This window comes from Achroia grisella, unplaced genomic scaffold, assembly GCF_030625045.1.
Source record: "Achroia grisella isolate CSIRO2021 unplaced genomic scaffold, CSIRO_AGI_Agris_v1 utg149, whole genome shotgun sequence".
NCBI lineage: Eukaryota > Metazoa > Arthropoda > Insecta > Lepidoptera > Pyralidae > Achroia > Achroia grisella.
The window spans coordinates 2,993,593-3,018,474 of NW_026712644.1; the positions used below are offsets into that span (position 1 = coordinate 2,993,593).

The following is a 24,882-nucleotide window of genomic DNA, read 5'->3' on the forward strand; positions in this document are numbered from 1 at the left end:
TTACAAATTCAAATATACTATGTTATCCATTCCTACTTTATCTATGATTAACAATAATACAACCAATTTATGAAAAAAAATATATTGTCTATGTTTTACAATACTCTAATAGACATTTGATATACCTACAATTTTTATAAAGTGATGGTTAAATTTATATTAACTTCTTAAGAAACTTACAAGTTTATTTAACTTTATGTATTGGAAGGTTTTGACTATTGTCAGGTGCTAAGACCTGTAACACTGCGACCTGTGTAGACCTAGTATCTTTAAGTACGATTTGTTAATAATATTTGTTATATAAAGATTTTTTTAGAAATAATTGCTGTACCTGCTATTTAAAAAAGTGTCATAATTAATTATTATTTAATATACATTTTTGCCCTTTAATTTTATTAATATTTTTTTATGTCAATACTAAAATCTACGTATATTTTATGCCTTTTAATTTACTTTATTAATTTTTCTTTATGTCAATATTAAAATCTATGTATATAAAGTAGAGAGCAGATTTTACGTAATTAAAAATTTTCGGTTTTTAAATAGTAGTTTAGGAAAGTTTACACATTGGAAAACGAACTTTAAAGCTAAGATAAGTAAAGTAGATTTTCCAAATTCTTCATTGTGAAACAATGCATTTTAAATCGTCTTTAAAGTGACTATAAATAAAGTTGATTTTCCAATAATTTTCATTTGTTGAGTTTCTAGTTTAGGAAAGTATAAACATTAGAAAATCGAATTGGGACTAAATGACGCTGTGTAATTTTTTTAATAATAAAAAATATGTATTTATAATAATAACCCAAATTCACACAACGCCATGTAGTCCCAAACTAAACAGAGTTTACTATGGGTACTAAATAACTGATTGAAATACTTAAATATATATTTATAAATACATAAGAAATCACCCAGAGCAATACAAACAGTCATGAATACAAATGTTTGTATTGTATGGGGATCGAACCAGCGACCGTCGGATAGTACGGCAGTGTGCTAAACAGCTGATCCACCGAACACTAGTTAAAAAAAAATGTAGTATATTTATTAAAGCGCGTTTGGATTCAAATATGTTAGATTAATAATATATACATTATATTACATAATTATATTTATTATTAACTACATATATATTTTCAATTTTTTTTTATCTTTAGATAACCAGGGCCGGATTAACCATCATGCTTAGTGCCTTGCACACATTCATGTATAAAAAAAAATAAAAACGTTCCATAGAGTGAAAATTGAATAGAAAATTTATATCTTCAATGACAGTAGATATTTTTTTTTCCACACATCTTGTCTGTTAATGAACTACTTTATATGTCAAACAAAATGGAACCCAGCAAGTAATAAAATAAATAATACAGATGGTAGAATCTTAAATTTTACTCAAATTCCTTCATCATATTCAAGTCTTGTTTAAAAAAAAATCTATCAATTTATAGACAAAAAAGGTAGAGTATGCATTTTTTGCTTTGTCTAGGGACCCCGTCATGGTTAATCCAGACCCAACTTGAGTATATTATCACTATGTCATTTATACATTAATTTCTTTACATATAAAAACGTTTATAGAGCTTTTATTGCGTACAGATTTGGTCAAATTGTTCGTCATGAGATTTAACCTAGGTACATACATATATAACTAACATTTGATATTATAATAGGCGAGTCGTGGCTGATGAAAATCAAAAGTGCGTAAAGTGACAGCTGTTAAATTTTTTTTTGATCCATTACCTGTCACCAGGCAAAATATCTCACCGTATACAGCTTTAGTCTTCAGTTGCATCGCTGTTATATATTATTAATAAAATATATAGTGTGCTAATGAAGGAACTGTAACCGTATATTTAGTAACACAAACTTTCTGTATACAATATCGTTTTCTATTTAAATAGCAGAGTAGTAACTGACAGATACAAGAATGATTTTGGCGCCATTTCTTTATTATTTTTTTAATTGACTACACATAAATCTAAAATTTAAAGATATTATTTATTATGTTTCTAGTGACTTTGAGTAAGACTAGACCAAGTTATATACATGCTATAATAAACAAATTATAAAATTATTGTTATACATAATATTTACAGTTTGTTTTAAATAGAAAGATGCTTTAAGTATCTAAACATTGAAAAAAAACCTTTAAAGAACTACGTAGATAATAAATAGTACTAATCAATAACCACAAAGTGCTGATATCATAAACAAATATTTGGTTTTCACTCAGCCTAAAATGATAAGACAATACCAAACACAGATTATAATTTTTTTATCTTTTTTTTGTGTCCTGCTTAGCCTGTGGTTGAATTTAGAAGTTTTGATATTATCTACAATTGGTTCTTAATTGACTTCTCGCCACAGAGTAACAAATTAAAATATTTTTTTTATAAAACAAATTATTATTTATGAATAACTATCACAACTTAGCGGGTCGCCAAAGTCTAAAGAATTAAAGAATATATTATTACATTTTAAATAAAGATATTTATATTATTATCTATTAGCTGTCATCTAGTGCTTAATCTAATTAGGATCGCCTTCAGATTCCATCAGCTATGAAGAGTTGCAGTACTGGTCCAGCCTATCCAGCGTCTCTTGAGCCTCTTAAACTGGTGTTCACATCTGTAAAGAAATATAAATCTAAAGCACTAGACGGTAAGGTATATTTTGTATCTCGTGTTTGCGATCGCAAATAGACATATAATACATTTAGAAATAAAATTATAAAATTCAAATTTGGAATGTCACGCATGGAACGTCGATGTTGTTTTGTGTTACTCATAACATTTCTTCAATTCTTCTAGAACATTCCGTGGCGTCACTACTACATTCAGTGTACAATAACCTTTTTTTATTTCAATATTATAACAACTTAAACATAGCAATATTCCTTCCTTCCTCCTTCTTCATACGGGTTCAAATGGGAGATGGAAGGTTGTACGGAAGCAAAACCATTTTTAAAGTTGGAAGCTTGAAACTTATATCTTAGGCTGTCGATTAAATATAAATAATTATGACATTCAAAGTTTGTAAAAATTGTACCTTAAAGGGAATAAAAAGTTTGTATGGAAATACGTCATTTTTGAAACATTTTTTTTTAAATATTAACCAATAAAATATGGCTTAAAGCTATAAGCTTAAAGCTATAAGCATTCTCTACCAGTCAACCTTTGGGAAGTTCAGAAATACTCAATGGTGCCTTAGTCATTTTTAGACTCTTAGATTACTAAATATACATATCATACTCATAAATACAAATGTTTGCACCGTGCGAGGAATCGAACCCGCGCCCATCGGAAGTACAGCGGTGTGCTAAACACCAAGGTCGTCAATAAAAACACTTACGCTTAATCATCATTCAGTGGGCTTCCGGCAGTAGGGGCATGTTTTCTGCTCCTGCAACCAGGGCTCGATGCAGGCCGAGTGGAAGTTATGGGTGCATGCCAATGTGATCAAATTCTGATCCATGAGCATCACTTCGAAGCAGATGGAACATTGCTCCAGGCTCCATGAACGTTCGCGGCTGGAAAAAAGTTTTTTTATGTCAGGAACCATCAATATATTAAGTCACACAAGGGGGTGACACATGTTAAAGGGCGTCACGTAGGGAATATCGCACAAGGAGATGTCACATAGGGACCACACAAGGGGGCGACAAATTTTAAACGGCGTCACATTAAGGATCCTTCCATATATTTATTTCTTTATTTTTTTATACCTACTGCGATGGTGGTCATCAAACACACATCTAATGGTAAACGGTTACCATAGCCTATGAAACACCAGCGGTTAAGAAACCTTAAAAAACATTCTTATCCTGTAATTTCACTGCCTAATCTGCACCCTATAACCGAAACAAAGCAAGCTATTTGGCGGCTGAAATAGGTGAGACTGATGTACACACGTAGACAACTGTACAAAGTCCACTTCAGTTTTCCATATGACTGGAGGTATACCTGTTACAATCTGTGGATTCAATGGGTAACATATCAAGGGATTCCTAGATTAATATTTAACTAGGCATATATTCGTATAGACAGCCATCAGCCGCTCCATAAGTCCTTCCTTTGGTTTGAAGTGCCATCTGCACTCGCCCCCTATTGTCCGGTGAAGCTGTAAAGGCCAGCTGCAGCCAACAGTATTAGAGTAGTCCGAAAAACGTCAATCACTACAAGTCGAGGTCGTTCCCTGCTCAGTAAAGCAGTACTTTAGCCAGGACCGCACCAATTCTGCCTTACCTTGCTGGTGGTTCTATGGATCACCATTTGCTATAATCCATCTCTCAATGCAAATCAAATAAAAAAATGTTTATTCATATAAGTCTATTACAGACTCTTGTGATATGTCAAATCTACCGTCAATTCGGAATGCTTTCGAGCTGAGAAAACTGACAAGAAACTCAGCTCGTATTCTTTTCAAATAAGGTTGTAGATATTTACAATAATACAGATTCATTTTTAAATTCAAATGTGGGAGAACAGAGTTATCACCAGCATATGATATTGCAATTTCGTCAAAAGCAAATAGTCCGTAACTCGAACAGACCTCCGATGCATCAGTCCGTACTATAAGGGTTGTAATGATGGTTAATGTAAGCATCCATCCCACTTTGGGTGGAACAGATCTGCTTTTAGGCCGTCTGTCTCGCTATATATAGTTTGAGGAAAAATCCTAGAGTCCAGTCATAATATATTGGCACATTTTTCCGCAGTAAAACATCTTATTACGTGCATACATGTTATTATATTATTTGTCATGCTGTATCTTAGACCAGTATAAACCAAACGCAACTAGCTACTAGACTAAAATACACAAAGTCTTGTTACACTACTAGGTTAGTTGTAAATGGTATACCAAACCGAATAGCTAGATGAAATACTTATAAAACTGAACCACTTTCACCAAGAAATAATTTATAAAATTTATATGCGAAAACTTATCTGGCTACTTATTACATTTTCGTTACGAATCGGCTGAACGAATCTTTAAGAAAGACTTGAAGTTAGACTATATCACGGGGAACTGACGTTGGCTTCCATATATTTATTAAAAAGGGGTTGAAATCTCTATCTTCCTAGCTATATATCTCACAAGATGGTGGTGTCACCTTTCCTTATTTACTCCGCTACTTAATCCTGTCCCGGATATCGTCCTCAGAGAAGAATCAAATAGAAAAAGTTTTGAAATACGGGGAAAAATATTTTCCCGGGGAAACAAATAGTCTGAAAAAAAAATTAAAACCTTTCATACTATTTTTGGTTAAAAAAATCATATCAACTTTACTACTGGGAAATGGTTCAATTACATGAATTCAAAAGTTTGGCAGCTCGGCTTGGTATACTCTACATACGGTTAGTATTAATAGTAACTAGTGTTTATTAATTTGAAACAACACAAAACTGAAATAAAATTGGCTTACAACGCTTGCTCTCTGAGCTTTCTTATTCGATCTTCCTCAGTTCTGAAATATTAATAGACTATTGTAGACTCTTCTAGAATTTTTTATGTATATTTTTTTTATTTAGAGCCATTACTAAACGAACAAGTAGTTGGCTGTAGAAGGTAACCGTCGCATATATTGTATTGTATGTTGGAGTCTGTGTTCCGCGTTTTGTCTTTCATTTAGGCCCTTATGCGTTTAGAGACGAGACTATTAAAGTAAAGCTCCTAGCTCTTCCCAAATGCGCAGAAGCCTCCTGGAGTCCTCACAGGCTTCATAGAGCGATCTCACCATTTCGAGGATTTGAATACGTTATGTAGCCACTGCTACGCAGTCCAGGATTACGCGAGCTGACGTTTCTTTGGCTTCAATGACCCTATTTTCCAATTACTCTCGTATACTCTCTATAGTAGTAGAGAGTATACGAGAGAATCTCGTATTCGAATTAATATTATTAATGCATAAGTATGTCTATTTGTTCGTCATGAAATGACAATCCTATTTATTACTAAACGGCTGAACGAATTACTAAAATTCGATGTCAAGTAGATTGTATTTTTTTATATACTACGGTGGTGGTAAACAAGCACACGGCCCATCTGATGGTAAATGGTTACCGCCTGAAACACGTGTGCAAGTGCGCGTTGCCGACTCTTAAGAAACCTTAATAAACTCTTCTTGAAAAACCCCATGTTCTGGTCTATTGAGTAAACCTCGGCATATGAAGTCAGCATAATCTTGAAGGGATGAAATAATAGATTAAAGCTACGCCTATAACTACTGGGAGTTTTAATTAATTTCAGTATTGGTACAATGGAATTTGGGCATAGTCTAATTTCTGTCGCGCAAATAAAACTTCAAGGAGGTGAAAGGGATCTACCATTTCATCGCCGAGAAATTTTATTTGAAAGTCCGTATAAGGAGTCAATAATTTCTCATATAAGGTACTTATGCTGAAACGTCTATATAACAACCCATGATTTGATAAGTTTTTTTACGTATTCACGTGAAGTTGAGCCGTTTAGCCGTGAAAAGGTAAGTGCCAGACAGATACTTTTGCATTTATAATACTAAGTATATAATATAATATAAGTTTACGCACGTAGTCAAACTAATAATATGTTCTCATACGAATAATATGACGACATTACGAATTCGCGCCAAATATATTGTCAAGGTCTTGTAAATATTTATGATCTAATACAAAGTCGCTTATAACAAATTTCCTTCGCAGTAGAACAAAGGAAGACTCAGATTTGCCTTCCCGTCCTCCTTCATATATTAAGTTTAAAAAAATCACGTTACTCTTTGGTTCAGAGGCAAATCTTACCCATCACTGGGCCAGAAGCTGAATACGCTCATGTATAACTTCTTATTAAAGTTTCTCATGGTAAAGGATATTAAAACATTTTATGCAAGTGGAATGGCAAACAAGCTGACCACCTGATGGTAAGTGGTAACCTATATAGGTACATAAACAGCACTTATCATGTGACACCTATGATACCACTCATACGTTGTCATTCCAGAGGGCAACGATATTATGCTTGCCGTGTTGTAACCTCACCTAATCACACTCTACAACAGATAAACATTAAACATCTGATAAAGGGTGCTGCAAGATGGTAAAAATAAGTGAAATTTAGGTATACATTTTCTACGTTATGCTTCTTATCCAGTAATTTCACTAACTAATTTGCACTCTACAACCGAAACACAGCTTACAATACAAGCTGCTGGTCGGCTGAAATAGGTGAGACTAAGGTACACGCAGACGACTTTTTATTGTCTACCTCTGGTAACATCGGAACAATGAGATGAAATAATGAAATGTATGAACAAACTTACGGTTTTCTATGTATTTTGTTAATGATTATGCCCGAAATTTGTGAAATAAATGGGGACAATGCTAGACCCTGTTCACTTGACGCTCCGGACACGTTCATAGGTATATCCGCGGACGAATGCGTGACATCCCACTCATCATTCACTTCTGAATCAGAGCTAACATTAACTGCAGGTAGGTACAAGTAATCAACATCTGATATTTCTTCCGAACTCTCATTGGATCTATCAAAGGAATGACTCGAGTTATTACTGGACTCTGTTGTATCAAAGTCTGTCTCGCTTTCTGACTCAGATTCATTCGATTCATCGGTTTCTTCGGAATCTGATTGGTCGGTGGTATCCATGCTGGTGTCTGTAGTACTATGTTCGGATATGGTGGTGTAAGATGAATTGAAGTCGTGCAATGGTCTGGAGAGAGATACATGCAAAGCAATATGAGATAGCGGAAGGAGGATGGTCAGAGTCGTAGTCTGGTCGCTGAACAATCAACACTAGGCTTTGAAACTGTATCCAAATTGCCTATTGCGCCTAAAACATTTGTCGCAATATGGGTGTAGATCCGATAGTGGTCGGAGTTTAATCACTAGTGGGAAGGTCCTAATGTTTCCGGTATCTGGTAGTCACTTTTCCGCATTGAATGTTTGTGGTCTCACATCACATGTTAATTGTAGCTAGTAGCGGAATTAAATAAAATAATCCAAATCCATTAAGTAAGGAAGATGATAAAGGATCTAGCAGATTAAGCATATGAAAACTGCACTCGCATCTGATGAAAGGTTTTTACCTTCTATTTATTGTATTTTATCTAAAATTGCCATACACTCAATCTCACACCCCTAACCCCTACAGTAAGGGTATAATGGGGGTGACACCCCTTAACGATTTTTTTTCCTCAGTTTAGGCCACATCATTGTAAGCAATAACTATGATCAATATCTCATACTGGGATGTCCATAATGCTATTTATGAGAATAGCATTATGGGTATATCACAGTATAAGGTAACATCCTGATAATGTGGTGTGTGCCATTTCAGAAGACTAAGATGACATTCCTGCCATTTTGTAATTTCACCAAATCACACCCCACTACTAGATGGCAGAAATAAGTAAGGATGAAGTACAAATTCTTAAAGAAAGAAATTAAAGAAATAATCTTTATTCAAATAAACTTAATATAAGCACTTTTGAATAGTGAAGTTTTTTGATTCTACCGCTCATTGAATTTAATTCATAAATTGGCAAATTAATATATCTAGTTGTCCCCCAATAGTCAAAATTCAACCATGATTAATTTTATATTCCAAGTTTGAACATTATTAAGGATTTTGTCAAAGACTACTACTTCTATGTGTGTGTCAAATACATAGTAGTGTGGGTAATTGTTTCTTTATTACATATTATAAATATATATAATTTAAAGGTGACTGACATAGTGATCTATCAATGTACAGCCCAAACCACTGGACAGATCGGGCAGAAATTTGGCATGTAGGTAGATGTTATGATGCAGGCATCCGCTAAGAAAAGATTTTAATTAAATCTACCCCCAAGGGGATAAAATAGGAGATGAAAGTTTGTATGTACTTTGTCAATTTTAAACCGATCGGGCTGAGACTTTGCATGCATAAAGTTACTATGACGTAGGCATCCCCTAAGAAAGGATTTTGATAAATTCCACCCCTAAGGGGATAAATAAACGCGAGCGAAGCCGCCGGCAAAAACTAGTATAAAATAAATTGTCAAATAAGCTGTCACTGTCTCTACCTATGTATGGTTAAATCTTTAAAACTATGCAATGGATTTTGAAGCGGTTTATTTCATAGATAGAGTGATTGAAGAGGAAGGTTTATATATATAATACATGTACATCCAGGCAAAGCTGGGGTGAGTAACTGGTTATTGATATAATGTTATATGCATAATTTAAAAAATATATTATATTTCTGCGCTCCTTCTCCTTCTCTATGTAAAGTATGTTCGTGAAATTTTATAGTCCTCATTCACACAATTTTTGTAATAAGGAGTACAAAGTTGTTGCTTCATGTATTAATATATATTGTAGATACTGTATTCAGGCAATTTGTAGATTTTTTAATAGATGATAATGAAATGGTGCCTCTCCATGCACTAATGATATATGCTGGCGGGACACCAATGGAGGATGATACAATGAGTGTGAGGTCAGAGCAGTTAGCTCATTATGTCAAATTAATAATACTAAATAGCTGATACAAACACATAGATTTTTTTCTTAAATACATAAATATAAAACACCCAGACAGATACAAACAATCATACTCATAAATACTAATGTTTGTACCATGCAAGGGATCGAACCTGCAACCATTGGAAGGCTGTGTGCTAAACCATTAGACCACTGAGACCATCGCAGTTCACCAGGAATTTAACATGATGGCTTCCAGGGAGCATGTGATTATTACTCCACATTACTAATAATTTCCTTCCCCCAATAGTATGTATTGTAATTATTTAAGAAAATTTCCAATCTATATTTATAAATACAATACTCTCAATAGAAGGGGTGGGGATTCGATCGATCAGCTCTGTCGAAACTAAAATGTTGCATTAGTCATGATGGACTGAAAGACTTGACTTCACGGTCATCTATATATTTTTAGTGCAGCTACCCATTGCTATTGATTAAAAAATATCCTCAACATTTTACGATTTAGGGTACCCACATAAAAAAAACGTACCCGTATGTAAAGATGCAAAGAAATTACGACATTTTTATTTTAAAAAATAAAGAGAAAACGTATGCGCTGTTATATTAAAATGAGCTGTATGATATTACTCACAAGGTCCTAGGTTGCTCGCATGTCCAATTGCTGGTTGATCCTTGGCCGTTAGGGTTTTCTGATTGCCTGGTACAGAAGTAGTACAAAGCAGCCCCTACTCCTACACCTATAGCTGCAGCTGCCAGCCCGAGGCCGCTGCTTGTGCTAGTATTTTTTTTACGATCTTTACTAAAATTCATTTTGATAAAATTAAAACGCAATAATAAACATCTGACAGAACACGTAACGGAATGTAAAAATTTGTTTTGTCGAATTCTTATATACGTAATCTAATCTGTGATGCTGTGATTTTGTGAACTGATGGACTGACAGAAAGTTACCAACCTTAGATCTTTTTCCCACATATATAGGAGTAAAAAAATTGTCAGTTGGCTCCATTTGTCTCTAGACACGTCGTTTTCATACGAGAACTACACATATCGTGATATTTTTAGGACTAACTAATGTCTACTACTAAAAAACAGTTAGGATTACTAATCTCGTTAGGGAGTATTTTGCCGAATTTTGAGGTAAGCAAGTAGAAAGCATGTAGCAACACTGGCCGGTGCAATACAATTTATTCAGTGGCGCCAGATTATATTTGGGAATTTCCCCATAGAGATTGAAATAGTGGCAATTATACCATAATTAAATGGAAAATGTTTGGGGGAATTTGCGGCGAAAGACAAGGAAAAAAGTGGGGATTTCTTACTTATTATAAAGAATTAGCAGATTTCTGCGGCCTTAAAATATAACAACTGATAAAACAAGGCTGGTATACAAACGATACCAAAAACCGTTATAGTCACGGTCCTTTTTAGCGTAAAGAAACACTGTGGAACTTTTTTGTTTTATCTACTTCAGCCGTTACTTAACGTGGTAAGCTATATTTTGGTTGAATGCCCTCAACCGAAACAAAGCAATGAAATTACAGGATACAGAATATAACATGTTTGTCTTCCGGAATGGCAACAGGCAACACATGAATGATATGATATCACGGGCGTTATAATAATAATGTGACGACGATTACCACTTATCATCTAATGGGTTATCAGCTGCTCGTCATTAAATACTTTAAATAAACTCTCGAGTCAGAGCAAAGTTACTAATACAGTTTATACGTACAAGAATGTTCTTATTTTACTTATTTCGTTAAATTTCCTGCGTGGCCTCTTTGGTATTTTTTAAATAAACTAACGACTTATATACCAGAAGCGCTGCGAGTTGGTTCGCGTAGTTTGTTTTTGGGAGTGTTATTTCGAACTAATTTGTTACGTAAGTCTTCTGCCCAAGATTATTTTAATTATTTAAAAAAAAATCTGTCCTGAAATGTATTTATAACAATATAAAATATCATTTCTTCTTATAACTTAGGATAATATACTGTAGCCTAAGGTCTAACTTGGCCAGTTCTCATATACCAATTATTACTTTCGATTGCTAGTTACTATTAATATTAAAATAGGAACCGACAAGTAACATGTTTAGAACTTGCGAAGGCTACAGTATATTTCGTATATGAAAACTAGCCAAGTTAGACCTTTATCCTAAGTTATAAGAAGAAATGATATTTTATATTGTTATAAATACATTTCAGGACAGACCATTGAACTTGGCACCCATTTAGATCTCATCTCTTTTGTCGTAGAAGTCAACAATCAAGGCATATATCATAATATTAAACTCGGCTATCATTTCACATTTATGTTTTTGATGGGATATCATTACTTTTTGTACATAAATTATACTAGGTACATATTTATAACTAAATTAATACCAAATTATTTTTGATAAATTACTGTATTTTCGTATATTTACGGGGTATAATTGTCTTTTTTTTGTGTTATTTTCTATATTTTCTTGTAACTTTTAAATGTTGAAGTCCAAAGCCAATTCAGTATCAGGAATTTTTGGGCAAATCGGGGCGGTATAACGTCCACAGATGGTTGTACTCTACAATAGAGCTCTCGTGACTTGGATCTAAATTGTTAAGACGTACCCCATCTAAGGTTTTAACTCTGGAGAGTCCAACGTAAACCTGCCCTTTATTAAATATGGAGGAGCCAATGTTGAGAAGAGGACTGCCAAAACTAAGGCCTTGTGATTTGTGGATAGTAATAGCATATGTTAAGCAAATACGGAATTGTTCTCTTTCAACATATACATTATTTAATATCTGAAACTTCGTATTGACACGTTATAGTTCGTAAAGACGATTATGTAACAAATTGACTGTTATCTATTGAATTCTCAAGAAAACAATTTGTTACCAATGAGTTCTCATTCTCGAGTTAACTATACATTCCTACTTATAACTATACTAAAATTGTTATTAATTTTTGGTTTAAACTATTGTCTATACCATACGTATTTACTAAAATAATGTAATAATAATATAACCACAAATATATAAGTATAATTTAAGAAAGCTATAAATTTCGTAGCATAAATCGCAACCTTATAGGTTAGATATCGAGAAACAAAACATTGAGACATGAGGGCGGCTGCCATTCGCTCGGACAGGTTCGCGTCAACGTTTTATCGCACCGCTCCCACACGGCGCCGCCGCGGCGCCCTATACCGAAATGTCTATTATTTAATAATTATTTATAAAAATAATGATTTTACACCATCGATGTGCGCTAAATATTGAAATAATAATTAATACCAAATCTCAGTTAATAACATAATAAATACGAAATTCGACTATACTCCTAGTTATAAGTACGAGTATATATTTCAGACAGAATCTAAATTATAGCAACTAGTGTTTACCGCTCAATGCAATATTTGAAGTTTGCTAGTTATCGACACTGATGTGAAGGGGTCAACGTAAATTGGTATAGATCGACGTTTTCATACAATATTACTTTCCGTCCAGTACAAGATGAAATTTTTCGCCAGGGATCAATGTCAATTGGTGGCTATCGACGTTTTCATAGAATTTTAGTATTCGTCCAGTATAAGTTGAAATATAATCAATTAAAGTGAAAAATTGTAGTAAAATGATAACAATTTACCAGTTTCAGATTTTTTCCTTTATATTCACCTAATTACCTATCTGCATGCCAAATTTGAACTTCCTAGGTCATCTGGAAGTGGGTTATAATTTTGATCTATAGTTGATCAGTGATAAAAATGACGATTTTTGGACATTAATATCTAAATAACCGTTTGAGATATGTTTATGAAATTTGGAACACATATTTATCTCGCAAGTCTCAATATATGAACCAAATTTGACAGGTTTGTGTGATAGAGTTTTTGAGTTATGAGGGGGTCAAAAGTGGCTCCAAATGGTTCGTGTAAATATACACACGGTGCTGCAAGCCAGTTTACTTGAAACTCGGCTTGACACGCTGCCGCGTGTCTAGATACTGGCAGTTGACAATTAGAAAACATAGGTATATAGTATTTATTTACGTAAGGACTTTTTGGCGGGAAGTCAAATAGAGCGGGTGTTTTAAATATTTTTCCTTTATTTTATATTTTATTTATATTCAATAATTTGTATATATAGGTACAACTAACATAATTTGTAGTTAATTACAGTCCTAAAATGGGAAGTAAGCGCAAAAAGCGCAAAGCCGATGATAATTGCTCCCCAGAAAATTCGAGGGATGTCGACAGTCCAGATTCTGACTCCTCAATGGATGAGGATAAGTATAAAGTTTTTAAAATCGATAATTACTGTCGCCAATATCCTGAGGATGGAGGAAATTTTGAATATATAGTTATTTATGAAAGTACCGATACGAGGCCTTTAGGCGACAGAGACCTTATGTCCCTTGGCGCCTGTCTTAAGCGCCAAAGCAAGGGTATAAAACGTTTCAAGAGAATTAATAAATATAAAGTTGGAGCCATTTTTGAAAGGCCAGGTTTAGCCAACATAGCATTAAATAACACCAAAGTACAAAAAGATTTACATGTTAAAGCCACAATACCTGCAACATTAACAGAAATAACAGGGGTCATAAAAAACGTACCTATATACATGTCAAACAAAAGTATTTACAATGGTATTTCCAGCTCCAGAGACGTCGTCTCGGTGCGCCGGTTTATGCGAAGAAGTCGTGATGAAGATGGTAACACAAGTTTTCTGCCCACCCAATCAGTCGCCATTACCTTTGCCTGTCCCACACTCCCTACGAATGTCGATATCAACTCATGGTATTTCGAGGTAAGCGCTTACACCCCACCAGTAACACAATGTTTAAAGTGCCTGAGATATGGCCACATTGGTAAATTTTGCAAAAATACTCAACGTTGCTCAATATGTGGAGAAAACCATCATTTTAAAGATTGCACTAAAAATAGCACAGAAGCTGTATGTCTTCACTGTAATGGTAACCATATAGCTATCTCAGCTGAATGCCCAATTAAAAAGAAGAAAATACAAGAAAACAAAATAAAACACAAGACTGTTCCTTTCTCTAGTTTATTAATTGAAAAATCTTTTCCATCTTTAAACACTAAAACTAAACCTACTGACAATATTAACACATTATTGCAAAATGATGACTTTTTAAAACTAATCATTGCATCAGTTATTAAAATTATTTCTGTTAATAAAACAGATGACTCTCCCTTAAACTCAGAAGGCATAAAAAACATAATTTTAGATACTTTTAAGATTTCCAGTACTAACACTAATTAATAGTATCTCTTTAATGGATAATATTTTAAATATTATCGAGTGGAATGCCCAGAGCTTGATAAATAATAGACTTGCTTTTACTTATTTTTTATATAACAACAATATACATATCGCCCTTCTTTCTGAAACTTGGCTAAAGCCTTTCAAAAACTTTAATATCAAAGGTTACAATATAGAAAGATTAGACATTGGTAATAATCATAATGGTGTAGCCATTCTAATATAAAACAAATTGAATTATGACAGATTAAATACATATCACGATGATTCTTTGCAAAATATCGCTTTAAAATTATATTTGAAAAATGAAACAATTTCTTTTGTTAGTTTTTACAGCCCTACATCCGCAACGTCACGTAACTTTACACATTTACATTTAGATAACTTATTTAAATCTATCCCGTCACCTATGATAATAGCGGGTGACTTTAACGCCCACAATACCACTTGGGGTTGCTCTAGAACCGATTCTAGAGGCACTATTCTTCTTAATACTATTGAAGACAATGATCTTTGTATAATTAATAATGGTCAACCCACTACTGTAGGCTCTGATATATGGAGTCCAAGTGCTCTGGATCTTACAATTGTTTCTGCCTCTCTGTCACTCCGATGCAATTGGTCTGTACATGATAATCCTTTAGGGAGCTATCATCTTCCAACCATCACCCACCTTTTATGTAACACTGTAAATACAAATAACAATTCCATTAATCATAGTAATTTTTTTAGGCCAAATTACAATAATGTAAACTGGCTTGTATACCAAGAGACTGTTGATAATAAATTATGTAATGAATTTAATTACGATCCTTCCACCCCTTTAGACTCCTATAAACAAATGTGCAATATTTTAATAGAAAGCATTAACACAGCTAATAATTCACATGGAAATTTAAAACATTCTTTAGTCTGTAATCACAAGACAAGACTTTCTTTGCCATGGTGGAACAATACTTGTTCTCAAGCAATAGAATTATGTAAGAAAACTTACATAGATTTTAAAAATAATCCCAATCAAGAAAATTACATAAGATTTAAAAGACAACAGGCAATCAAAAAACTTACTCTCAAAAACGATAGAAATGCCAGCTGGTTAAAATTCTGTGAGTCGATCAATCGGCAAACTCCTCTATCAGTTATCTGGAATAAAATGAAAAAATTTAATAAAACATTTAATAACAACTGTTCACTTATATCTTCAGACACTGATTGGATTTCTCCTTTCTTAAGTAAATTTACATCCAAACCGTCAGCTAAAAGTAGACCCAACATACAGGTATCATTAAATAATAATAACAGCTTCATTATAAACCCTTTTACTATAACAGAATTTTACAGTGCCTTAAACAGCAGACGTAACACAGCTTTCGGTCTTGAGAATATCTCTTACAAAATGTTAAAGACATTATCACCCAATTCTAAAAACACTTTGTTAATGTTACTTAACTCTCTTTGGAATACTTCAGAAATACCACCCGATTGGAAAACAGATTGTCTGATTCCTATTCTTAAACCAGGCAAATTGATAAATCATTCAGACTCCTATAGACCTATAGCATTAACATCTTGTATGAGTAAACTTTTCGAACAAATGATTAAACAAAGGTTAGAATTTTATATAGAATCAAATAAGTTATTACCTTCAAATCAGTTTGGCTTCAGGAAAGGTTTTTCAGCTACAGAGAGCTTAAATCATTTAAACCTAGATATTCATCGTGCTTTTTCTAGTAACAATATACTGGTTTCTGTCTTCTTTGATATAGTTGGTGCTTTTAACAATGTTAATCATCATATTCTAACTAATGAACTGCAAACACTAGGAATACCAGATAAGTTGATTAACTGGATTTTTAATTTCCTACATAATAGACAAGTCTATGTTAAGTACAATAATAATTTATATGGTCCACAATCTTCATATATAGGTGTATGTCAAGGGGGAATATTGAGTCCACTGTTATTTATTTTGTATATTCATAAAATTAATATTATTCTTGGTAATGAAGTCAGCAATTTACAGTTTGCTGATGATTTAGCAGTTTACTGTTCAGGCTCAAATATTCATATAGTAGAAAATAAAATAAACAAAGCTCTAAAGAAATTAAATGTTTATTTTAAATATTTACAATTAGATATTAGTTTAGATAAAACTAAAGTTGTTATATTCAGTAGATCAAGAACTTTGCATGCTAATATTAATTATAATGGTAGCATACTGCCTGTAGTAGCTGAAGCCAAGTTTCTTGGTGTAACATTAACAAAAAATCTATCTTGGAATAAGCATGTCTGTAATATATCTGATAAAGCTTCTAGAGCTTTTAATATTTTAAAATGCCTTTCCAAAACATTTTGGGGGCTGATCCAAAGATTTTACTTATGTTGTACAAATCCATAGTCCGTTCTCACTTTGAGTACAGTTACCTTTGCTTTGCTTCCAACCCCACACTCTTAAAAAAATTAGAGACAATCCAAAATAATAATTTGCATCTAATCACTGGTGCAATGAAAACAACTCCAATAGTCTCTCTCCAAGTAGAATGCAACATTCCATCTCTGTCATTAAGATTCAAATTTCTTAAATTTAAATTCTTGCTAAAATTACATAGCTTTTCCAATAATTCACTGTTACAAAAAATTACAGATTCTCAAACCATTGCTTCTTCTTCTAATTCCATAAAATTCCCATACATTCTCCTTGATTTCTCTGCAATGAAAACTATAATTGAGCAAAATAATATTCATGTGGCAAATAATAAGTGGGCATGTTATGAAGGGACATATGACAGTAAATTTTGCAATATGACAATAGAAACAGATAAGAACTTAAAATGTAAAGAAGAAGTTTATGAACATCTTTCTCAATGGCCTTCATTTAACACAATATATACAGATGGTTCAAAAAATGACCAAGGTGTGTCATTAGGTTTTTACCATAGCGACATAAAAACTGGTTATGGATTTCGATTACCTACCATTACTAGTATATTCACTGCCGAAGCCTTGGCTATTTTGCAAGCTATTAACGAAGACGTATGCGCTAAACCTCATAATCAGTGGCTTATTATTAGTGACAACATGTCAGTCTTATCAGCGTTGCAAAATCATTCATTTAGTGCCAAAACAAGCTATATTATTTACCAAATTAAAGAACTATGGACTGTTTTGTTTAATAAAGGAAAAGAAATTATATTTACTTGGATACCGGCACACAAAGGTGTGACAGGTAATGAAGAAGTAGATTACCTTGTCAAAACTGTCAATAGATTGGGTGGCGAGTCTAAAAAAATTTTCTTACCTTGGCAAGATTTAATTCCTGAAATTAGGAAAAACTTATTAAAAAATTGGGAAGAAGATTGGAAACGTACTACCAAAGATAAAGGTACTTGGTATGCAGGTATAAACAGTACTATTGGCAAAAAACCCTGGTTTATTCAGGGAAAAATATTTTTAGAGAGAAGATTTTATACTCAAATTTGTCGACTGCGATTTGGACATTGTAAATTCAATGCACATTTACACCGAATGAAGATCATTAATTCTCCGATTTGTCTTTTATGCTCTAGTAACGAAAATCAAACATTAGAACATATATTTTTTTATTGCCCGGCCTTCAATTTAAACAGAATTTTGCTCATTGCCAAGCTTCAAGAACTATATAAGATTATTCCGCCATCGCTTCAAGAACTATTCAAATGCACTGCAACTTTTAAACCAATTTACGACTTTATCATAGCAACTATCGGAGAATTATAAACATTTCAATTATGGACACATACAAGGACTTAACACAAACTTATAATTAATGAAAAGATTTGGCGATATCGCCTTGAAGAATTTTTGAATTTCATGGAAATACTACTGAAGATTAGGCTGTATGGTCTCGTACCTTTGCCTATCCACTTGTGGATAAAATATACCACTACTACTACGTAATATTATTAATTGCTCTGTGCCACAGAACACCAATATCCAATATCCTAAATGCTCTGTGCTCAGTACTGTTTGTGTACATTTTTGGTATTGTTGTATTAATTTTTGTTTCTCATTTTTCTATTCAATATTTATTCAACAAGGCAGATACGGGATCGTTTAAAAGCTACGTGTAATATACCTCCTGGTATCAACGTTTCAAGCTCTTTATTAATTGGTAAATTATCGTTAATTTTTACATTTCATATGCTTCTACGTTATCAAGATTTTGCGCCCCTTAGTATCTATTTCGAACGTTGCTTTGTGCGATGTGATTTGCTTTAAGGGTCGTAAAATAAAACGATATCCATGCGTGATACCTTAGACCTTCGGAATGGCAAAGCATATTTACGACGACTTTACTTATACCTACATTATAGTTATATAGACCTATGATTATGGTAATAAAGCACAATTTTGTTAGATTAGACAAAGTCGTTATTGAACATGCCTGTTTTGGATGTATATGGGGATGCCATGATGCATACGTCCAGCAGTGGACAAATATATGCTGAAAGAAGAAGAAGAAGAATGAACTTCAAAACAAACCAGGCAAAAATATTTTTAATAAGTTGTTATGTGATGAGGGGTTTAAGTTCTTGCTAGAGATTTATAAAAAGAGTAACAAAAACAGACAATTTGACCATAGTCGGTAAGCATTTGTTATGACTGATTTTCAGGTGATAGTAGAGTAGTTATCAGTTATTGTTTTGGTAGTAAGGGAGTAGGGACTACCCAAATCACTATGGGGCCCTGGGCACATGCCCATGTGCCCAGTTGGGAAGAGGGGCCTGACGACAACCATCACACCATTATGTCTATCTATTACTATCTCTTATATATTTATGCTATTTGATCTTTCTTATTATTGGGATATGTAAAAAGTAAAGGTTATATAATTGTTACCAAACAATTATACAATCTTTTTTTTCTGTTGTGCGTAGGCACAACAGAATAAAAAGATTACCCTTGTAATATTTCTGTCAACACTTGAAACCCTTCCATTAGTTTACGTCTACACTAACATAGATTTAAGTTAAATGTAAAATCAGTCTACGTCCCGCCTCCGCGTCGAATGTACGCGTTATTAATAAGTCATGTAGCACACTACCATACAAAGCTGCTAATGGACAATAAATAGTACAATTATTACACCTGTATACTCACTACCTATATACTACAATAGACAATATATTATGTAGTGCCACCTCATCACATCATATATAACGCTACAGTGGTGAGGTAATAACTACCGCAAACTGTTTGTGAATTATTTGTCAAAATACGGAACAGAAAAAAAAACAGATTTTTCAAGTGTTTATTTTATATTTATTCTATAGTGTAATGGAGATGATTTCACTTCTGAAGCATTATTTGTAATGTGATGAGGTGTAGCTACTTAATTTATTCATAATTTGTGTATACATGTGCAAAGAATGTACTGTACTCCATTACCAAAAATTTTTAAAAAGTAAACAAGTTATTACCCAACCATAGACTAGTAATAGTCTAGTGTTGCCATAAAAAGTACATAATTGTCTCAGTTTAAATGTTAATACATATGTTTTTGGCAGTTTTGAGAGTGAAAGTACAGGGTACAGAGTTGTAATAGAATAGAATAGAATAGAAAATCCTTTATTAAAATAAATTCAATTTAAACACTTTGGAATAGTAATCGTAATTTTTTTAATCTACCACTCATTCGGAAAATTGTCTCATCACAAGAAGAATGAGCAAGAAACTTGTGTGTTGCAATTTTAAATAATCATTGTGATTTTACATGTTTAAGAGGAAATGTGTGAATACAAACTACCAACTAGCATTAATTTATTAGGGTCAAATATAAATATACAATAAGACTAAATTAGTTGTACTGATTAGAGCAGACCAGTTCACTAGTATGACGGCCATGATGAGCCAGCCATCACTGTTCTCAACAATATTTTAGGGACCTCCATGACCCGACCCACCACGCCGCCACATGCTTGAACATTTTAGTGAGCATGACTACTCAGTCCACTCGACCACATCATAGCTACTTAAAATTACCATATGGTAGTTGTAGGTTTTCGCACTTTACATAAGGATGCATGCAATCAATGATCTTATTGCTAGTAATGTACCATGTCAGGTTGACCTCCACGCGGTTCCCCCTGGAAACCATCGTGATAAATTCTTGAATTTGTCATGATGGGCTAACTAACCTGACCTCATGCTCATCTTATCATCCTCCACTGATGTCCCGCCAGCGTAAACCATTAGCGCAGGCGGGTGCACCATTCCATTATCATCTATAAAAAAAAAATACAAAACCGCTGGGGGGACGAAAGGGGATTGTTAGTAATGTGGACTGGTGATCTTACTGCTAGCAATGCACCATGTCAGGTTGACCTCCACGCGGTTCCCCTGGAAACCATCGTGATAAATTCCCGGTGAATTTGTCACGATGGGCTAACTGACCTGACCTCATGTTCATCTTATCGTCCTCCACTGGTGCCCAGCGTAAACCGTTAGCGCAGGTAAGTGCACCTTTCCTTTATCATACCATATTAAAAAAAATACAAAACCGCTACACTATCATATTTCAAGAAAGTAGTAAGAAAAATTATAATGTTGCCCGCAAATAAACTTATTCTTGCTAGATATTATTGTCATCTATCTTATAATATATTAGTTCTTTGGAATGGCAATGCAGGAATAGCACTGGCAACACATAATAGTGATGCTATTTATATATAGGCTATATATTTATTATTAGGATACAGGAAAGTTTAAAAATAACTATGTAGGCTAAGGTTGCCATTTTGGGGGTTACCCCAAACTTATGTCTTTATAATCTTGTAATACAGAGGTTCCCAAACTTTTTTGTGTCGTAGACCCCTTGCCATATTTTCCGGTTTTGGGTAGACACCCCATTCTTACCTGGTATTGATTTTTTGTAAATTTCTAACTGTAGTAAAGTTTAGTGTTAAAAACATAAAGTAAAAACAAGATGACCACTGTCGTAGACCCCTTGCAGTTTGTCATAGACCCCTGGGGGTTGATATAGACCACTTTGGGAATCACTGTTCTAAGATATGTCTCCTATCACAGTGTTTGTAACAAAACTTCTCCATAACGGCTTGACCGATTGTTATAAAATTTTGTGTTTATATTCAGTATGACTAAGAATAGGACATCAACTGTTTTTCAAACCACTAAGTCATAATGTGACCCCAAAACTATATTGTTTTTGTTGATAAAATGTTTTATGATTGGGCATTAAAAATACATAGGATCTTAAATATTCACCCTTCTACCACCTGTTATTCAATTACACTAATATATATGACAAAACAATATTTGCTGGGTCAGCTAGTATTACTTTTTTTTTTACTAATTTTTGACAGTACAAGAGGGTCTTGTTAGCACAAGTTCAAAATATAGGGCTCGGCTAAGCGTGGGTACCAGTGGAAGATGATAAGATGAGCATGAAGTCAAGTCACTTAACCCATCGTGACAAATTCACCAAGAATTTATACAGTTTTTCAGAGGAACCCTGTGAAGGTCAACCTGATATGGTACATTGCTAGCCATTAAGTTATTAGTCCACATTATTAACAATCTCGTTTCCCCTAAAATTTCAGGTTTTTTTATGGATGATAAAGGAAAGGTGCACCCGCCTGCGCTAACGGTTTACACTGGGGCACCAGTGGAAGATGATAAGACGAGCATGAGGTCAGGCCAGTTAGCCCATCGTGACAAATTCACCAAGAACTTATGACGATGGTTTCCAGGGGGAACCGCGTGGAGGTCGACCTGACACGGTACATTGCTAACAATTAAGTTAGTAGTTCACCTTACTAACAATTTCGTTTCCCCTAACATTTCAGGTTGTCTTCGCATAAACAAAATGCCATCAACTGTGGTCAAAACTGTGGTGACAGTGACTGCAGTGATAGTGGCAGTTGTGGCAGCGTTGTTCAGCAAGGACTGGTGGAGTCATCGGAACGTACCAAACGAACCATACTCTGCATATGGACAGAGAAGACCAAAGACCGACTAGGTACAGTACATCTGAATGCAAAATACTTAAAATTACAATACATGGTATATAACTATATATATTTTAACGTAGTTACAGTTATTCCTTTTATAAACTACTAGCTACTGGCCCCGGCTTCGCCCGTGTGTACATGTACATGTAATGGTTTAGCACACAGCCTTCCAATGGTTGCAGGTTCGATCCCTTGCATGGTACAAACATTTGTATTTATGACTATGATTGTTTGTATCTGTCTGGGAGTTTTTTATGTATGTATTTAAGAAAAAAAATCTATGTATTTGTATCAGTTATTTGGTATTATTAATTTGTCATATTGAGCTAACTGCTCTGACCTCACAGTCATTGTATCATCCTCCATTGGTGTTCCGCCAGCATATATCATTAGTGCATGGAGAGGCAACATTTCATTATCATCTATTAAAAAAACTACAAATTGCCTGAATACAGTATCTACAATATATATTAATACATGAAGCAAAAACTTTGTACTCCTTATTACAAAAATTGTGTGAATAAGGGCTATGAAATTTCACACACATAGTTTATATAGAGAAGGAGTGCAGAAATATAATATATTTTTTAAATTATGCATATAACATTATATCAATAACCAATTACTCGCCCCGGCTGCACATGTCCGTATGTACATGTATTATACATATAAACCTTCCTCTTGAATCACTCTATCTATTAAAAAAAAAGTGATGTATTTTACATTGCATAGTTTCAAAGATTTAAGCATATATAGGGACGGACAGACAGCGACAGCGACTTTGTTTTATACAATGTAATGAATAGCAGACCTGGCCACACGTTGCTGTGGCTAAGGTTCTAGAATAAAATAATATTGCGACTATAAATTGAGATGTAAGCTATCCTATCTTTCAAATTGGATCAAATTGCACACAATGTGCAAATCAAATTTGCAATCGGTTCAGAAGTTTAAGAGTCTATCGCGGACAAACAACGTGATACGTAATATTTATAAATAAACATTACATTTCTCTTAACTGCGTATCATACATTTACTAGTAGTATCGATACATAGTTAAAATGGGTTTTAACAGGTATATATAACCTATCGTGAACTAGCTGCACACGCGACATCGTCCGCGTGAAATAGTGACCTTGACTAAACAAAGAACACCCCACCTGCGCGTGATATTTTTTAATGATTTTACCGATACCACCCCCACGATTTCCAACCTGCACGTAATAAAAAATCATTGATTCATGTAGGACATTTCAGCCGCTTATGAACGTCAAGTTTTTTTTGTATCACATACATTATATTCTATTCAACAGACACAATCATTCACATTTCCTTTTTTCTATTTTTGATCTACCTTCTTCATTGTTTTTTTGCTTCTACGTCAAGACGTCACATGGTCAATAAGTTTAAATAAATAAATAAATAAATCGTTCATTGGATTGGTCATAAGCATCTGTAATAGACTTACATGAATAAAGATACTCCGAATTTGAATTTTACTGATAAAGGCTATAACAGAATAGCAGAGAGAGTGGACTCACTGCCCTCACTGAGTTATAGACCGTTTTGTCTCCTTCATTAGTTTTAAATTATATTATTGTATGGGCAACAATTATATTAGTTTTTGTTTGAGACAAGTAAAGATTATTATTATTATTCTTTATTTTTTCAGCTTTTGCTGGTTTTCTCCACACTTACGGGCCGAAACCAAGTAAATGCAGAGTGTGTGTATGTGTGTGTGCGCGTGTATGTATGCGTGATTGTGTGTGTTATTATTATTATTATGCTTTATTTTTTTTCTTTGAGAGCTCTCTCTTCTCGTTTTTACTTAAAACCTAACCATACTCGGGTTTATAGCATTGATTTTAAGATTTTATTATATGTAAAAATTATATAATGTTACATACATAAAAATTGGTCTTTTATTGTTAAGTAATTAATTTAATATATAATTTAATAATATGATTTTGTTTATATTCTTTTTTAAAATTGATATTATTGTTACTATATAATTGTTATACACTAGTTTTAAAGCCATTAAAGCTTGTTATATTTGAAATATTAGTTTCATTTACTTGTAACCCAATGTTCTAGGATGGAGCAGATTTTTTATGAAGTGA

The 24,882-nt window shown here is 33.6% G+C and overlaps 2 protein-coding genes across 2 annotated transcripts; one reads left to right on the plus strand and one right to left on the minus strand.

Annotated features, from left to right (window-relative positions):
- Positions 1 to 641: 641 nt before the first annotated feature.
- LOC131840735 (uncharacterized) lies at positions 642 to 10,403 on the minus strand. Its single transcript, XM_059188927.1, has 5 exons — positions 10,115 to 10,403; positions 7,295 to 7,702; positions 5,426 to 5,467; positions 3,352 to 3,529; positions 642 to 2,628 (listed from the first exon to the last, which is right to left on the minus strand). Exons 1-4 carry the CDS (start codon positions 10,291 to 10,293, stop codon positions 3,361 to 3,363), a joined length of 798 nt encoding a protein of 265 aa, XP_059044910.1. The 5' UTR covers positions 10,294 to 10,403; the 3' UTR covers positions 642 to 2,628; positions 3,352 to 3,360.
- Positions 10,404 to 11,214: 811 nt separating this feature from the next.
- LOC131840658 (uncharacterized) lies at positions 11,215 to 24,766 on the plus strand. Its single transcript, XM_059188834.1, has 4 exons — positions 11,215 to 11,371; positions 14,126 to 14,276; positions 22,598 to 22,770; positions 24,435 to 24,766. Exons 2-4 carry the CDS (start codon positions 14,173 to 14,175, stop codon positions 24,599 to 24,601), a joined length of 444 nt encoding a protein of 147 aa, XP_059044817.1. The 5' UTR covers positions 11,215 to 11,371; positions 14,126 to 14,172; the 3' UTR covers positions 24,602 to 24,766.
- The last annotated feature ends 116 nt before the right edge of the window (positions 24,767 to 24,882 follow it).

What these genes read in the sequence shown, in the direction of transcription:
- LOC131840735 (XM_059188927.1), bottom strand. Translation starts at nt 10,293, where the DNA reads ATGAATTTTAGTAAAGATCGTAAAAAAAATACTAGCACAAGCAGCGGC. An exon ending in TGCGAGCAACCTAGGACCTT is followed by an intron (nt 7,703 to 10,114) that starts GTGAGTAATATC and finishes ATCTCTCTCCAG; the next exon opens with ACCATTGCACGACTTCAATT. An exon ending in AACAAAATACATAGAAAACC is followed by an intron (nt 5,468 to 7,294) that starts GTAAGTTTGTTC and finishes TTAATATTTCAG; the next exon opens with AACTGAGGAAGATCGAATAA.
- LOC131840658 (XM_059188834.1), top strand. Translation starts at nt 14,173, where the DNA reads ATGAAGATGGTAACACAAGTTTTCTGCCCACCCAATCAGTCGCCATTA. An exon ending in TCAACTCATGGTATTTCGAG is followed by an intron (nt 14,277 to 22,597) that starts GTAAGCGCTTAC and finishes CTAACATTTCAG; the next exon opens with GTTGTCTTCGCATAAACAAA. An exon ending in GAAGACCAAAGACCGACTAG is followed by an intron (nt 22,771 to 24,434) that starts GTACAGTACATC and finishes TTATTTTTTCAG; the next exon opens with CTTTTGCTGGTTTTCTCCAC.